A 16,848-nucleotide genomic window follows, 5' to 3' on the forward strand; every position below is an offset into this window, starting at 1 on the left:
CGGCTTATAATAAATAAATAATAATATTTTTTTATTTATACCCTGCCCTTCCTGGTTCAGAAACGGCTAACAACAAATTTAAAACACTTAATTGATGCAAAAAAACCAGCATAAAATACGGTATAAAACATGAATAACAATAAATTCAGAATTCAAAAATCAATTTAGGAGGAAAATCCATCCAATAAACATTAGATGAGCACCAGGGCTAGCTGGCTAAATTAGTCCTATCTGGGCCAGCGAGGAGACCAGGGGAGAATTAGCTCTGGGATCCCAGAGCGGGTAATCTTCATAAAAAGGGGAGGGGGAGGGAAGGAAGGGGAATAAAAAATCAGGCTAAGTTCAAATTGAAAGCCAGGCGGAATAGCTCTGTCTTACAGGCCCTGCGGAAGGAAGTTAAATCCTGCAGGGCCCTGGTCTCATGGGACAGAGCATTCCACCAGGTTGGAGCCATCACTGAAAAGGCCCTGGCCCTGGTGGAGGATAATCTGACTTCCTTAGGGCCCGGGACCTCTAAACTGTGGTTATTCATGGACCTTAAGGTCCTCTGCGGGGCATACCAGGAGTGGCGGTCCCGTAAATACAGTGGTGCCTCGCAAGACGAAAAGAATCCGTTCTGAGAGTCTCTTCGTCTAGCGGTTTTTTCGTCTTGCGAAGCAAGACCATTGATGGATTAGCGGATTAGCGCTATTAGCACTTTTAGCGGCTTATCGGCTTAGTAGATAAGCGGATAAGCGGTTTAGCAGCTTAGAAAAAGGGGGGGAAGGGGGAAAAACTCGCAGGAACTCGCAAGACATTTTCATCTTGCGAAGCAAGCCCATAGGAGATTCGTTTTGCGAAGCACCTCCAAAACGGAAAACTCTTTCGTCTAGCGAGTTTTCTGTCTTGCGAGGCATTCGTCTTGCGGGGCACCACTGTACGAGGGCCCTAAGCCACAAATGCCTTTAAAGGTCAAAACCAGCACCTTAAACCTGACCCGATATTCCACTGGGAGCCAGTGCAACTGGTAAAGCACTGGGTGAATATGCTCCCACGGCAGTAACCCAATGAGGAGCCTTGCTGCAGCATTCTGCACCTGCTGGAGTTTCTGTCTGGGACAGTTTCAAGGGCAGCCCCGCGTAGAGCGAATTACAGTAGTCAAGCCTGGAGGTGACCGTCGCATGGATCACTGTGGCCAGGTCGGGGCGGGAAAGGTACATGGTCAAAGATAACGATGGACATCCCCAAACGCCGACAGCCTGAGCCAGATCCAACCACCCCAATTCCACTAGCTGAAACCAGCACAATGAGGCCACCAGTGCAAAAGAGCAGCTACTGCCAACAGCTCTAAAAAAAATAAAAACCTGCTACTGAGAATCAGTAGAAGAGTTCTCTGAAAACGGATTTCCAAGTCAGGCACCCTCATTATCAGAGAAAAATGAAACTGCATTGACAGAAAGCAGTATTTACACCTTTCAAGCAGGCAGCACAAACTGCCACCAGTGTGGCTATTTGTAAGCAGAACTGCAAGCTCATTTGGTAACAGGCAGGTGCAAAAGCAAAGGCAGTTTCACAGATGTAGCAGGAGTCCTTGTCAATTTTTGAAAGCTGTTTTAGAGAGAATGGGAATGTGTTATAATTCCTTGGCTACTGAGAACTTGAAAGTTACTTACTGCTCACTGCATCACTCAAAACAAAGGCGAAAAGAGAGAGAAAAAGAGTGTTAAGCGTCTCACCTATACTGTTCCTGGGCCTGCATAACAACGAAGTCCCATTTGTGGTTGATTTTTTTGTGCAGTGTGTTATAATTTTCCTGGAAAAACAGCAGCAGTGAGACAGCAAGGAAAGACACAGGCTTCTGTTTCGCTCGCAGCGCGAAGGATGTGATAAAGTGCTACAGCACACAGCCACACGTACGAAACATGAAACAAGTAAGATTGATGAGATTTCTCAGCAAGATTTATTAGCATAGCCCACTGCAGTTGTAGCAATGTGGTGTATATTTAAGCTGACAAATCTGTTTAATAGATGTAGTTTAATAGGTGAGGGGGGAACCAAAATCTGAAAGTAGAGAAGTGGGGGTGGAAACACTACAGTTGTGAGTCTATGATGCTGGAACTACATGCTATCAAAAAGCTCAGGGCTGCTGCTAATCTTGGTAGTCCATGGCTGAATTACAGGAACACAAGAAGTTGCCTTCTGCTAAGTCAGATCATCAGCCTAGGTAGCCCAGTATTTTCTGCAGTTAACCTGCAGTGGTGCCCTGCCAGACCGATGTCAGACACTGTGATCTTCTGCATGCAGAGCACATGTTCCACTACTGAGCTTTAATGGATGTGCTTTACCAGAGGCGCAGGTTGCCCCCAAGATTGGGAGAGCCAACGAATGTCGTCACACACAACTCCAGACGCTGTGCAGTCTGGTGCAACCTTCCGCTAGTCTGCGTGGATTCCTGCAGCACCAGGAGACACTGTGCAGGCCAGTGCGACCTCACACCAGGCTGCGCCGATCCCTGCGGCATCTCTCGACATCGTGCATACTGGTGCAGCCTTCTGTGATGTCGCACTGAGGCCCCTCAACCTTTGGTTGGGGGCCCTTAAAGCAAATATTAAAGGTAAAGGTAAAGGGGCCCCTGACCATTAGGTCCAGTCGTGGCCGACTCTGGGGTTGCGGTGCTCATCTCGCTTTATTGGCCGAGGGAGTCGGCGTACAGCTTCCGGGTCATGTGGCCAGCATGACTAAGCCACTTCTGGCAAACCAGAGCAGCGCACGGAAACGCCATTTACCTTCCTGCCGGAGCAGTACCTACCGTATTTTTCGCCCTATAGGACGCACTTTTTCCCCTCCAAAAATGAAGGGGAAATGTGTGTGCGTCCTATGGGGCGAATGCAGGCTTTCACTGAAGCCTGGAGAGCGAGAGGGGTCGGTGCGCACTGACCCCTGTCCCTCTCCAGGCTTCAGGAAGCTATCCGCAAGCCTTGGGAGCCCGCGGGAGTTCCCCCCGGGCTCCCCCGGCTTGCGCAGAGCTGCCTACACCCCAAAGCCCCGGCGCGCTAAGCAGTCGCGCCCGGGCTTCGGGTATCTGTGTGCAAGGCGCGGGGCCCAGTGCCGGGCTCCCGCGGCTTGTGGAGAGTTGCCTGCACGCCGAAGCCTGCGCGCGCTGAGCTCAGCGCGCCCAGGCTTGGCGCAGCTCTCCGCAAGGCACGGGAGCCCGGCGCTGGGCTCCCGCGGCTTGCGGAGAGTTGCCTGTTCTGGGAGCTGGGGTCGGGGGAAGCTCGGGCTTCCCCCGCCCCAGCCCCGCGCCTGGGGGGGAATAATTTTTCCCCCTTTATTTCCCCCCCCAAAAAACTAGGTGCGCCTTATGGGACGGTGCGTCCTATCGGGCGAAAAATACGGTATTTATCTACTTGCACTTTGACGTGCTTTCGTACTGCTAGGTTGGCAGGAGCAGGGACCGAGCAACGGGAGCTCACCCCGTTGCGGGGATTCAAACCGCCGACCTTCTGATCGGCAAGTCCTAGGCTCTGTGGTTTAACCCACAGCGCCAAGACACCTCCACCCCCTAGATGCTTAGCCAAAAGCTTGCACAAGATGCCATAATACTTTCTTACCTTTTCGTATTCTTCTAAAACTCCTTTCCTTTTGATATTTTTCTTGGCTAGGTAGATGGCTGGGGATGAAAAACAACAACATACACATGTAATTAATGAGAAGGCACAGTGAAAGAAAAGTAAAATTACATCTTTTCCAATAAAGATTCTGTCCCAGGTGAGTCCACATGGCACAAGATCCACATAAGCTTGTGTCTCCAGCCAATGCTGTTTTCCACAATAGGTGATTTCCACAGGGATAGCGAAAGGAATCTGCATTATGGTAACAACTCTGGTGCAGCGGGAAGCTTAGGGCAAATGTAGGAGGGGGGAATATTCTAAGTGGTGTTAGTAAGCTTCACTGTGGTTGTAACTTTTTTCTTAATATGTAAAGGACTAATGTGTATAGGACTAAGTGTACAGGACTAAGATCAGAACAGCTGTATGTTGCTCTGAATGGATGGCTTTGAATTCAAGAAACAAATGACCACACTTCCTACAGAAGCCCATTCAGCAGAGAGTGCTCCTATTTTCCTGGCATGCACATCTAGAATTTACTGTAAGCAGCCATCTTTCCCACTCTTTCTTTTATCCGGAAGTCTTATTGAAGCTGTTTGAACTAAATATCTAACTATGGAAATTATTTCTCCTAACTAGGCAGTGTGTCCATAAAAGCTAGCAATTTAAGCAGTGTATAATTAACACAGGTAGAGGGTAACGAATGCAGCACAATTGCAGGTTTGGCTAATACCAACATGATTGGAAAAGGAACGGCAGTTTCATTTCAACATAAAATTGGTGTCGTGCATGAGAAAATGTTCTGAGGGTGTGTGTGTCAGTTTGTTCAATTTGTGTGGTGTTTTTATTGCTCCGTTCTTATTTTCCCGCTGTGATTTCTAACCTTGTGCTCTGGTTAAAGCCAGTTTGCTAATTTCTGGTGTCTCAGCTTACATATTCATGTGGCAATGAGGTGCAGAGGAAGGCAAGTTAAGGAGCCAAATTAACACATTTCTAATAACACATTCCACAAACCAAATTAAGCCGGAGAAGTTTAGTCCAATCCTGTAGCACGTTTATGCAAAAGTAAGGGCCGCATCCAATCAAGCTATATGCAAAATGGACCAACTGAAAAGAACGGACCTCGGTTAGAAATGCCCATACATTTCAATAGGTCTACTCTGAGTAAACTAATAGCTAAACCAGGGGTCAGCAACCTTTTTCAGCCGTGGGCCGGTCCACCGTACCACAGACCATGTGGGGGGCCAGACTATATTTTGGAAAAAGAAGAACGAATTCCTAGACCCCACAAATAATCCAGAGATGCGTTTTAAATAAAAGCACACATTCTACTCATGTAAAAACACCAGGCAGGCCCCACAAATAACCCAGGGATGAATTTTAAATAAAAGGACACATCCTACTCATATAAAAACAGGCTGATTCCTGGACCGTCCGTGGGCCAGATTGAGAAGGTCATTGGGCCGCATCTGGCCCGTGGGCCTTAGGCTGCCTACCCCTGAGCTAAACCAAAGTTCAGTCGACTTAGTCCCACGTAAAGGTGTATCAGACTGTGGAATATTTCTTTAATAAAACATAATCTTATTCTTTATTTAAGGCTTAAAGTGGGGAACAAAATTCACATACATTCTCTAAAAAGTATAAGAAACAGATGGCCCAATTCGCATATGCAATCAATGCATCTTGGCTTTCTGTGTGTGGATTGGCATAACATGTCATTTCAATCCTTCTTTTTGGTAGTTTCAGCACTGCCAGAATTGTGCGAGGTACTGCTTCACATTGCAACTTGCCACATGGAGCAGTGTCTATGAGGCTATAGTTTCAGGAACCTGCTACCACACTATTGACCAGGCCTAAGGCACTTACAGATGTTCAGAATTATCAAGGGACACAGCTTTTACCTGTACTGTTACACTCCAGTCTACAGGTGGAAGGCTGTAAATTCAGGTGCTCTGCTATGTTAAAAACTCCCTACCTGTGGATAGCTAGCATGTCAGGGAGAATGGATTCTGGCCTAGCATTCTCCTTGCATTCAATATGAATGGATTGCCTTCATATGAAGGGGTGCTTAAACATGGGAACATCCCATGCATACCTTTAAGTACTACAGTCCTAGGAAGGGTCTTAATGCATCATATCCAGTGGTAACTCAGGTTACAGACACTTCAGGTTATAGACTCTGCTAACCCAGAAATAATACCTTGGGTTAAGAACTTTGCTTCAGGATGAGAACAAAAATTGCGCAGTGGTGGTGCAGCGGCAGCGGGAGGCCCCATTAGCTAAAGTGGTACCTCAGATTAAGAACAGTTTCAGGTTAAGAACAGACCTCCAGAATGAATTAAGTTCTTAACCACTGTACCACTGTATCTGAATGTTTTCTAAATCATTTTTTTAAAATGATAGTCGAAATGAAAGTGTAAGTGGGTACCCTCCTCTTCAAAGTGAAGTACCTCTGTTTTCGAACGTAATCCATTCCGGAAGACCGTTCAGGTTCTGAAATGTTCGAAAACCAAGGACTCAACAGCCGACAGCTAGGCCTCAGGATCTTGCACTCAGCGGAAGCCGAGTGGCATGTTCGACTTCCGAGGTGTGTTCAAAAACCAAAGCATTTACTTCCGGGTTTACGATGTACGTAAACCGAATATTCGTCAACAGAGATGTTAGGAAACCAAGGTACCACTGGACCTTTCCCAGAACTGATTAATTTCTACAAACATCATCTTTGGAGTTCATACAAACACTTACTCCATCTTTTCCTCCAAGTGCACATGATTTACACAGAGCTGTCAACTTTTCCTTTTTCTTGCGAGGAATCCTATTCAGAATAAGGGAATTTCCCTTTTAAAAAAGGCAAAAGTTGACAGCTATGGATCTACACCTTTAAGATTTCACTAAAAGGGCAAAGAGTGCCTCCCCGATCTTATGGCTTACCATAGTCTGTATCATCTGCTGCCCACTGCTGAGTCGGCCAAAAATACGGTGTCTGTAAGAAAGAACACAAAAACTAAGAACCAGGTTATCAATTGATTCTTTAACTAAATTCTTCTAAATCATTCTACCAGCTGGCATGTGTCTGGCAGCCCTGAATATTTTTAATGTTTTTGTAAATGTATGTTCTCAGCAATTGTATATCCATTCTGAATGAGGCCTGGAAAACAGAAGAATCAAACAAAATAAAAAAGGCAGGGAGAGGCAAGCCCCCAATCTTTGGGGGTGGGGGCTATTGTTTTATTTCGGTTCTTGCTTTTTATATGTATTTTGTGTTTTTATCATGTGTTTTTATGCTCTGAGCCACCCTGATATCTGCAAATGAAGGGTGGTTATACAAATATTAACAACACTTGGAATAGTAACTTTCACTGGATGTTGCAGCTGCAGCTCTCTCCCTATGTGAACACCACTGTGAGGTTTTTAAATGATTGTTCATGGCCCCTTCCCACTTTCTGGTCCAAATAGGTAAGGTCCACCCAACTAGGGATGTAAGAAGGTATTGGTTTCCGTTCCAACCCATATTTGTCATGTGCAGAGCTGCTTCCATTCCACTGCATTTCAGCCTTTCGTAAAACTATGTTATTCGGTCACACTGTCTGCTATAGCGAAATTTTGCACAATTAATCACGTAATTATCATGTTATTCCACACCATTCCTTTCAATGCAAAGGAAACACAATGCAACTGGAAAGAGTTATCCACTGGAGACTAACAGATGCAGACTGAAAAGAACAACAACAGCGAATGCAAATCAAATTCGCCGAATTGACGTCTGTCCAGGAAATGAGATGGGTAAGTGAACATCAACGATTTCCATTCCTCCTTCCATCAGAATTTTCCAACATCTCTACACCCTTCCTGTGTGTGTATGTGAGAGAGACAGAGGGGGGGAAATGGGAGGATGCTGTGTCACTACATTGTCATTGCTTTCTCTTCGCCTGAATTGTTGCCAACTTCCCAGGCAACCGGTCTCTGACAGGTTCTGTCAGGGGGTTAAAAATGAGAGTTTTTGTGTACTGTTGCTGACAAATTCAGTGAGGAGAAGTACAGATGGGGTGGAGTGGGGGAACAATAAAGAGAAGCAGAGGAAAACGGGAACTGGAGGAAGGAAAAGGGAGCAACTGAGGACCCAGCAAGATGGGGAAAGAGGAAGTAACCAAGATAGGGGTAGAGACCGAGCATCAGACCATACGGGTGCGGCTCCCAAATGTACACTTGTCCTGGGCCTAGGAGGCCAAAGCCAGCCAGGGGGTCCTGCAAGGAACCAGGTGCTTTTTTGTCTGTGTTTATAACTTTATTCTAAAACGACTCCTACCCAGGGCCTCAGACAAGCTCTGCTTGGGCTTGGTGAGCACTATGGTGCGAAGGGAGAGAGGGAAAAAGAGGGGGAAAGGGGTGGACAAACAGACATGCTGGATGAGTGACAGAAATGAGAGGCTTGTGACAATGCAAGAGTGCTATGGGGAAATATTTGTTTAGGAGACCACTGTAAACAAATGAAAACACTGGAGGATTTTAATAACACTTGTAATGTAACAAAGACTATGGACAATATGGAGAGATATAAAATATGGATGATGAAATATTATGCAGTTGAAAATGTTGACAATAGGACCCAGGGAGAGGATGGTGGTGAGTCTGGAGATTCAGAGAAATCTCTAAACCTGAACATATATTTGGTATTGTTATAACTTCGCACTTGTAAAATCAAATTAAAATTATTTCAAAGCAAAAACAAGAGTGCTATGGGATGCCGACTTTTGGTGGTCAAATGAGAAAGAAGCAAGGATGGGTACAGAGGCAGAAGGCTGCAGGGTTAAAAGAGAAGGTGAGTGAGGCCTGCAGTGGTGCAGAAAGGGAGACCTAGAGGGAGAAAGGGAAATCAATAATAAATTCATTTAAAGGGGGACACTGAAGCAAATTGCAATAAAAATGATGTCCTGTGGCTAACTTAGTGCTGGGGCCTTGCTGAGTTAACAAAAACTGCCCTCAGAGTGCAGCACAGCCAGGAAAGGGACCCAGCAAAGAAGAGAATAATTTTCCTTGTGTGTATTTTTAGGTTGCTGAACCCCTGAGGGGAGGAACCCGTCACACCTATACTTTGTAAAGTGACATGTACACAGACCACAGTATAAAAATAATGAACAGTAAAATTACAGCTGCAGCCCTTCCTCTACGGCACCCCTACGCTGCGCACCTGCTAACATTAAAACAATCTAGTTAAAACATTTAAAAAAGCTAAATGTAGCACAATAAAGCCACTAAAAGGTCTTGCAAATAAGAGTATCTTTCAACGTTTCCTAAAGGCTGACAAAGAAGGACAGAGGTGAAAAATAAGGCAAAGTCACAGATTGAAAGGACTGTGAGAAGCTTCTCAGAGTTAAGAGTAAACGCATGCAGGAATGAGTTGCCAAAGGCTTTAAAGAAATCTTAAAGTCTGTGGCCCATGTCACCCATCCTATTAAACCATCATTAAAATAAAAGCATTGCTTAACATGAACAAGCAGCATGCAGGTGGATGTTGCTTGAAAGGTCCCTGTTTGTGACCCCAACCCCACGTGCTACAGCACTAGGGAAGAATCAAGTAATACTCTGGCTTTTCATTACATCCGAAGCCAGGCTTGTGGTATCTCTTCAAATCAACCACAATCTGAAGCCAAGGTTTGTTCCTGGCTTACCACTCGTGGTTCGGTGAAAACGAGTCCCAGTTCAGTAAAGATGCCAAACCAGACTATGACTCACAGGAGCCAACACCTATGGGCTGTGGTCCCTTTCCCCGCGCCCAAATAAAATATGGGGGGGCACCCCTCAAAGTTGATGGGCGTTGCCATTCAAATGGTGGGGGCGTTTTGTAATTGATTATGTGGGGTGGGGCTTACCCGCCCCCCCATTTTATTCCCGTTGGCACCCCTGCTTTGGCTTATTTCCTCCCTAGAGTGGCACCAGTTGGAGCTGGGTAAGAGCTAAAGGGACCCCTGACCATTAGGTCCAGTCATGGCTGACTCTGGGTTTGCGGTGCTCATTTCACTTTATTGGCCAGGGAGCCGGCGTACAGCTTCCGGGTCATGTGGCCAGCATGACTAAGCCGCTTCTGGCGAACCAGAGCAGCGCATGGAAACGCTGTTTACCTTCCTGCTGAAGCGGTACCTATTTACCTACTTGCACTGGCGTGCTTTCAAACTGCTAGGTTGGAAGGAGCAGGGACCAAGCAACGGGAGCTCACCCCATCGCAGAGATTTGAACCGCCGACCTTCTGATCAGCAAGTCCTAGGCTCTGTGGTTTAACCCACAGCGCCACCTGTGTCCCTTCAGGTAAGAGCAAAGCGCCCACAATTTCAGCAACAAGAATTAGCATGCTGCTCTTTCACATTTAACCACTGTTAATTTTATCCATGGTTTCATGGAAGGGTGGCGAACCTCCTTGCTAGGATGGAGAGTCCATTTTTTGCATGGCTGGAGCACTGCTGACTGTAGAAATGTAAAGAGTTCCCTCTGCAGCTTGAGTCCCGGTTTCTCTGGGTTGCAGCCCCAGTGCAGTTGTCTATGAAGCAATGTGAACCTTGAGTTGAAAAAGGTTTTAACCTGATATGTGAATGAGGTTTATGTGAAAAGTCTAAAAGACCTTAGCAGACTTCCATTTCTTCTGCTTGTGGCTCACTGCTCTGCTCACCTGAAACCTGTAGAGGCTGCTGTCTGGTCTGAGATTCAGATTCTTCGAATCCTGAAGAGGATAGATGTATCCGTACCTGATAATCATACTTCCCAAACTGAGTGCCTCTAAAAAAGAAAGATATCAGCTGCCTTCACTGGCGCACACAGAGCACAGCCAATGCAGAAACAATCAGCTATTAAAAAGACAAGAATTCGAATACAGTAGTACCTTGGCTCTCAAACTTAATCCGTTCCAGAAGTCTGTTCCAAAACCAAAGCGTTCCAAAACCAAGGCGAGCTTTCCCATAGAAAGTAATGCAATTTAACATGAATTTTACTATCTAACGAGACCATCAATCCATAAAATGAAAGCAATAATCAATGTACTGTACTATTCAATAAATAAGACAGTATTGTAGATGATGAAAATTAAAATTATTATTTTTTCTTCCCTGCACTGATGATAGTCATTGTTTGGATTGGGGGGCTTTTATCCATTTCCGCAGTCACACAATCAATCAATCAATCAATCAATCAGTAGCTGAACTGGGTTCCACACAGTCACAAAAACAAATTAACTGAAAAAGCCTCAAAAACGAAAACGCAAAATAAACAGCAAAAACTAAAGCGCCAAACTTAATCTGTTCTGGAAATCAGTATGACTTCCAAAATGTCCGAAAACCAAGGCGCAGCTTCTGATTGGTGCAGGTGCCCTGGAAACAATAGCCAACAGCTGCATCAGACATTTGGCTTCCAAAAAACATTCAAAAACCGGAACATTTACTTCCAGCTTTTCACAGTTTGAGAACCAAGGCGTTTGAGAACTAAGGTACCACCATACTGTACTGGGGGGCAAAGAAGAGGAAAAGGGTGGTGAGGAAGCTTGACTAAACGCCACCTTTGTTTCCCACCAAAACTCACCTTCGTCGGTAATCTGCAGGCGCTGCATAAGCCACTGTAGCATATCGGAACCTGGAAAGCAAGAGCAAGAGCAGACAGTGTAAAACATCAGAATAACAAAACATCATATTCTGACCTCCGTGACTTGCTTACAGGAACCGCCTCTCATCTAGAAAGCCCCCCCCCCCCGCCCCTGAGGAAAATGCAGATCCAGACCTGCAACTCCCATCCTCAGCCGCTACAAGAGACTTGTCAGACTGGAAATGGGTAACAGCTTGGTTTTTCCCCAGATAGGTTTCAAACGTGGGTTGAAAAAGTGACAGTCACTTGTACGTACGCTCGTCTCACTTTCACTTCTCTTTGTATTTGATATCTTATGGATTTGTTTCAGAAGGGCAAACATTTGTCCATAGCAAGGCGGTGTCATAGCAAAGCATAAAAAGAGGGCGGGCGGGCGGGTGGGAAACCCAGGAAAGGGCGCGAGAGAGCTGTCCCACAGCTGCACAGTGGTTTAAGTTTTGCCGCAGCCACTGCTGATTGGACAGCGGCCGGATAGTGTTGGCCTCCGCCCCCAGCCAGATCACTGCGGGCCCGATGCCCACCCGCAACGCCGCCCACTGAAAAGCGGACAACCTTGACACACAAGGGACAGTAAGGAAAGAAAGAAAAATAAAAATCAAAGCTTGGCCACCAATTTCCTACACCAGATGTTCCTATGATGACCAGCTGGCACAGTTCTGGGGAAGGAGATACTCGATGGAACTTTGCATTCAGCAACGCTGATGAAATGACACGCGCTTCCTATTTCCCCCATTAATGCAGCTAGAATGGCTACCCCCAAATGACAGCTGAGGGGAGAGGAGGCCTGATGGAGCTGCCCTGCCACAGCAGAGTTGATGGAGTGAGCTGTGGTTCACAACTCTCCCAGTGAGTCTGTCTCCTAGCTAGTCTCTCGCCTGGCTTCAACTTGCTACTCCAACAGGGACCAGGAGAATCTGGGAAACCATGTGCACAGTGTTCGAAACTCCCATTGTTCCAGGCGCATTTTGTGACAGGGGATTTCATTAATGGCAGCAGTTTCTGGGCACACTACTGCGCCTAAGATTTCAGATTAAAATTGCCACTGCTGGAAGAAAAGGAGGGCCTTTTTCTGCCTCCCCACTTCCAGCCACTCTCTGAAGAATGGAGAAGAGACCCTCATAAGAATATTAGAGGGGTGGGCAAGGGAAGTGTTATAGACTGAGTTGAATAGGATGCAAAATGCATCAGTCTGATTGGTCCTAGAACAATAGGATTCAGAATGCAGCAGCCTGATTGGCCCTAGAACAATAGGATTCAGAATGCAGCAGTCAGATTGGTCCCAGAACAATAGGATCCAGAATGCAGCAGTCTGATTGGTTCACAGGAGCCACACAATCCAGCTCCAGATGGAAGGGAATACGCAACCTGATTGGCCTACAGGTGAATCCCGGAATTAGCCAATCACGTGGGGCCCATTGTGTAAATAATATATATAAAGCAGACATTCTGGGGGAACTTCCATTCCTCCTCACCACTATGAGCTGAATAAAGAGCATGAAATCCACTCTCGACTCCAAGTATATTTCAGGAAGCATGGCTTTGTTTTTTGCACTCTTTAGATGAGGACTAGACCACGTGAAAAATGAACACAAGACTTTAGCTGCACTTCATTCAATTTCAGTTTTGTATTCTTGTTATAAAAAAGTGTGCCTAAACACTCCATTGCGGCACCCATAACCAAGGTTTAAGGTTCCATTTAGCTCCTAGCTTTCATATTTCAGTTTCTAACACAGTTTCTGAGTCACAGGTTGGTTGGTCATACTTTTTTTAATGAAGCGCTGTTTTAAAAAAAGGAGGATGAATAAATATTTGAGTTTACATCCCTTTCTTTGATGAGCATTCAAAATCCTTTTTGTCATTTTTAACTGACTTGAAAATGTGGAGAACTAAAATTAAGGTGGGGGGGGGGGAATGGAAACACAGAGAATCTGAAGTTGAAAGTTAGCTATCTGGGAACAAAGCAGTTTCAGGGCAGTAAACTATTCTGGTTCATTTGGTTACAGTCATCAGAGGTGGCATGGAAATCTTAGCAATACAGCAACCAAGGCGAGAGGGGTGGGATGACAGGAGATGCTCTGTTCTTGTGATGTTGCGCTTCCTGTTCAACTGCTAAAAGCCGGAGGATGAAATAACTGCCTTCTCATCCTCTCACCAACTCCTTCATAGCAAATGGGCTGACAGGAGTTTTAGACCAAAACATCTGGAGGGCACCAGGTTGGGGGAAATTGGTCTGTTGTTTGTTTTTGTTTTGCTGTTTTGTTTTTTTAAAATACACTTCAGGAGCTAATTTTATGACTCTAATGATCTAAATCCCTCTGCTTTCTAAAAGCTCATATTCCTGCCAGTTCTCAATGCATATGTTTTACTGCATATTTTCGTGAAAGAGGGAGAGTATTCAGATTTGCCACTGAAAGGCTAAATCATAATCCAACGTCAAGGGAAACGGAATTGTGTTCTCTCGACAAGGTGACTCATTGGGAACCTTATTATTTCCTGCACGAAAGAGAAAGGGCAAGCTAGCCGGGAACTGTGCAATTCAATTAGAGGTTTGTAAATTAAAACGGAACACAAAGAGAGATGTCAGGTTTCAGAGGCCAGAGCTTGTAACTTGGGGAGCAAAATAAAAGGACGAATGGAACCAGTACGAAAGGAGACATTACCATCTTCAATAGAGATATGTTTAGTGAGCTGTAGGGGAATTGATTGTGTGGAGGAAAATGATAAATAAGCCACAAAATGCTTCGTTTCAAAGGCATTAAAAGTATATATACATAGATACATACAGGAAAAAATATAATATCAACCAGTTGGACTTGGGAGAAAAGTTTAATACATATCATGAATGAATCTGGCATTAAGTCACCTCCTATCTTTGTACTCTGCACTGTAGGACAGGTTAAAACTAGAAGTTTTAAATAGGGCAAGGCTTCAGGAATGCACTCCCTCCCTGAGCATGTCCTAATCTTCATCTCCAAATGCCTCCACAATGCAGATTAAAAATGTTAACCTTTCCTGACATTGCGCTGATCACTTGAGACTTTTGCCAAGCAGCCAGGAGCTCTTATCCCTACTATCTGCTTCCTGAAATAGATGAAATTAAAAGATTAGCCTGTAACGCAGACCTGTGCTAGGCAACCCAGCTTGCACCTGTTCTTTTCCCTTAAAGAGGCGGTGCTTATTTTCTGAATGCTGGGGAAACATCATCCATCCCTGGCACAATGTGAGTGGAGTGGAGCTGTTCCTGTTTATTCCAGGCGGGACTGTGGCCTAAGATCTTCTCTTTAGAGAAGTTCGTACAGTTGTAGCCAGTGGTGTTGCTCAGCTGCATTTATTCCTCGCTTACTCCGTAAAGTACCTCAAAGCAGCTTATAATGATAAAAAAAACATATACAGTGGTACCTCTGGATACGAACGGGAGAGTCTGCGGGTTGCGATTTGCTGCTTCCGCACATGACGTCATTTTGAGCATCTGCGCATGCGCGAGCGGCGAAACCTGGAAGTAACGCATTCCGTTACTTCTGGGTTGCCCCAGAGCGCAACCCGAAAACGCTCAACCCGAAGCTACTTCAACCCAAGGTATGACTGTACAGTGCGTAAAATAAAATGCATCAAAATGATACTAAACATTATTGACTAAAAATGCTCATCCTGCAATAACATAAAAGGGGGAAATCTTACCCTAAAAGCCGAATTCTTGGGTGAACAGGAATATCTTTACCTGATAATGATAGTGCCGGGAGCATCATTGAAACACAAACATTCAACTATTCGAGAGCCGCCAATTCTTGTGTTGCCACGCTCCAGACCTCCCTCAGTGGGGCACATCAAGTAGGGACTCAGATGACAAATACAGGGTCTGAGTAGATTCATGCAGAGAGCGGCTGGATCCTAAGGTATTAGGGTCCTGATCCTCATAGGGGTTTATAGCTCAAAAACAACACTTTAAATTGAGTCTGGGAGCTGATCAGCAGCCAGTGCAGCTATGCTAAAAACGGAGCTATATGCTTGGACCTCCTACCTCTGATCAACAATCTGGCCAAGGAACTCTGCACTGGCTGCAGTTTCTGAACAATCTTCAAAGGCAGCCCCTTGTGCAATGCACTGCAGTAATAAGGTTTCCTTCACTGCATATCTTCATAGGTGCCATTGGCCAATGAAACAATCTATGGCCTTTGAAACTGTGGGGTATTGTTTTCATTTGTTACTATGGTATGCAATTTTGGGTCTTTATTTTGCAAACCACCCTGTGGTCCTCGGTTGAAGAGCAGCATAGAAACTTAGTTAATAACAATAAGAAAGAATTTTTCAGTTATTCCCCCCTCTACCCTGCATGCACACACAGAAACTAAACAAACGAACAATGCACCGTAAACATGCTCTGGAGAGTTCCCCAACCTTCTGAAGCTGATATCGGGAGTTGGAGCTGCAGAGGTTGGGGAAAACATGGAAAACTGCACCCCTACTTGTTGGAAGTCTTACAATCAGCTGCTAACCCCCAGAAACCTTTTCAATTATAAAAATGCAGCGTTAGCAGGACTGTACAGATGTTTAACATCCAGGGAAAGGCAGCTATGATTTAAAAATAGAAAGTACCCCATTTTCCTGTTGCCTCAGTCAGAGACGAGACTGATTTTATACTGTTATAGGAGATGTTAAAAGTTTGGTGAATGTTGATATTCTCATGTGAATGCTGACTATCTAGATTGGATTCTATTTGTTTAATATGCAAACGGCCCTGGGATTTTTTAACCACAGGGCAACATACAAATATATCAAACAAACAAACAAACAAATAGTGTCCTGGTTCACATGACACAGCCAGTCAAACTATGGTGTACCAAGACTGCACTGATATCCAGTCTCTTGTAGAGGAACTCGCAGTTGCTTTGCTTCTCCCCAGTTCTTTAACTTCCATGCCATGCCATGCTAAACCAAGGTTTGGCTTAGTGCAAACCGATGCAATGTACTTTTCAGCACTCTTAAGTCATTCTGTTGACTTCAGTGGTACTATCAACCAAGAAGAGGCTGGCTTTGTCTCAGAAGTATACATTTCTCAAGTCATCTCTCCATTCCTGGCTTTTGACATAAATCTCTCAGGTGCTTGTTATTCATTAGTCAAAAATTTGTTCCATCTTTTGTCGAATAACACTCAAGGCAACTAGCGATAATAATAGCAACACCAATAATATTGCTATCAGTAATATTGGGGAGGGAAAACAAAGCAAACGAAACAGCAATAAAGTCGATATAAATACCAATCAAAACCAGTTTTAACAAATTTAGCATTCAGCTTGTGGCCAGACAAAGTGTGGTCTTGGAAAATTTCACAGAACTGTTTCCCCCGACCTCAGGGCAACTTTCCGTACACACCTTGTAGCGAAGTTAAAAATCAACCTCACTCTTTTGAATAAGTCAACAATTGTTCCGGGTGAGTCCATGTTAATTTGGCAAACTCACTAAAACAGGTTCCTACAGGGCTGCTGGTTCTTCACTGAGAGACTGAGCCTATGCCTTTAAATATTCTAAGACACAATGACAGAATGCAGCTGGTGCACATGACCCAATCCTCTCCTCTGTCTGTTGTGGAGCGAAATTAAAATCTGCTGGCTATAGCAATCATCAGATTGGCAAAGAAACA

At 45.0% G+C, this 16,848-nt stretch overlaps 1 protein-coding gene across 3 annotated transcripts in view; it reads right to left on the reverse strand.

The window, feature by feature from the left end:
* Nucleotides 1-16,848, reverse strand: part of RGS9 (regulator of G protein signaling 9) — a 68,298-nt gene that overhangs the window by 42,391 nt on the left and 9,059 nt on the right. For all 3 annotated transcript variants that reach the window (XR_014522596.1, XM_083490028.1, XM_083490029.1), the window contains exons 3-7: nucleotides 11,151-11,201; nucleotides 10,249-10,355; nucleotides 6,519-6,570; nucleotides 3,591-3,649; nucleotides 1,716-1,792 (exon numbers count right to left, since the gene is read on the reverse strand). Coding sequence is in view for 2 of the 3 variants with exons in the window: in XM_083490028.1 (XP_083346154.1) it covers nucleotides 1,716-1,792; nucleotides 3,591-3,649; nucleotides 6,519-6,570; nucleotides 10,249-10,355; nucleotides 11,151-11,201 (346 nt within the window). In the remaining variant the exon portion in view is untranslated. The remainder of the gene's footprint in view (nucleotides 1-1,715; nucleotides 1,793-3,590; nucleotides 3,650-6,518; nucleotides 6,571-10,248; nucleotides 10,356-11,150; nucleotides 11,202-16,848) is intronic.

The sequence above is a fragment of the Podarcis liolepis genome, assembly GCF_965112155.1.
Source record: "Podarcis liolepis genome assembly, chromosome: 2".
Lineage (NCBI taxonomy): Eukaryota > Metazoa > Chordata > Lepidosauria > Squamata > Lacertidae > Podarcis > Podarcis liolepis.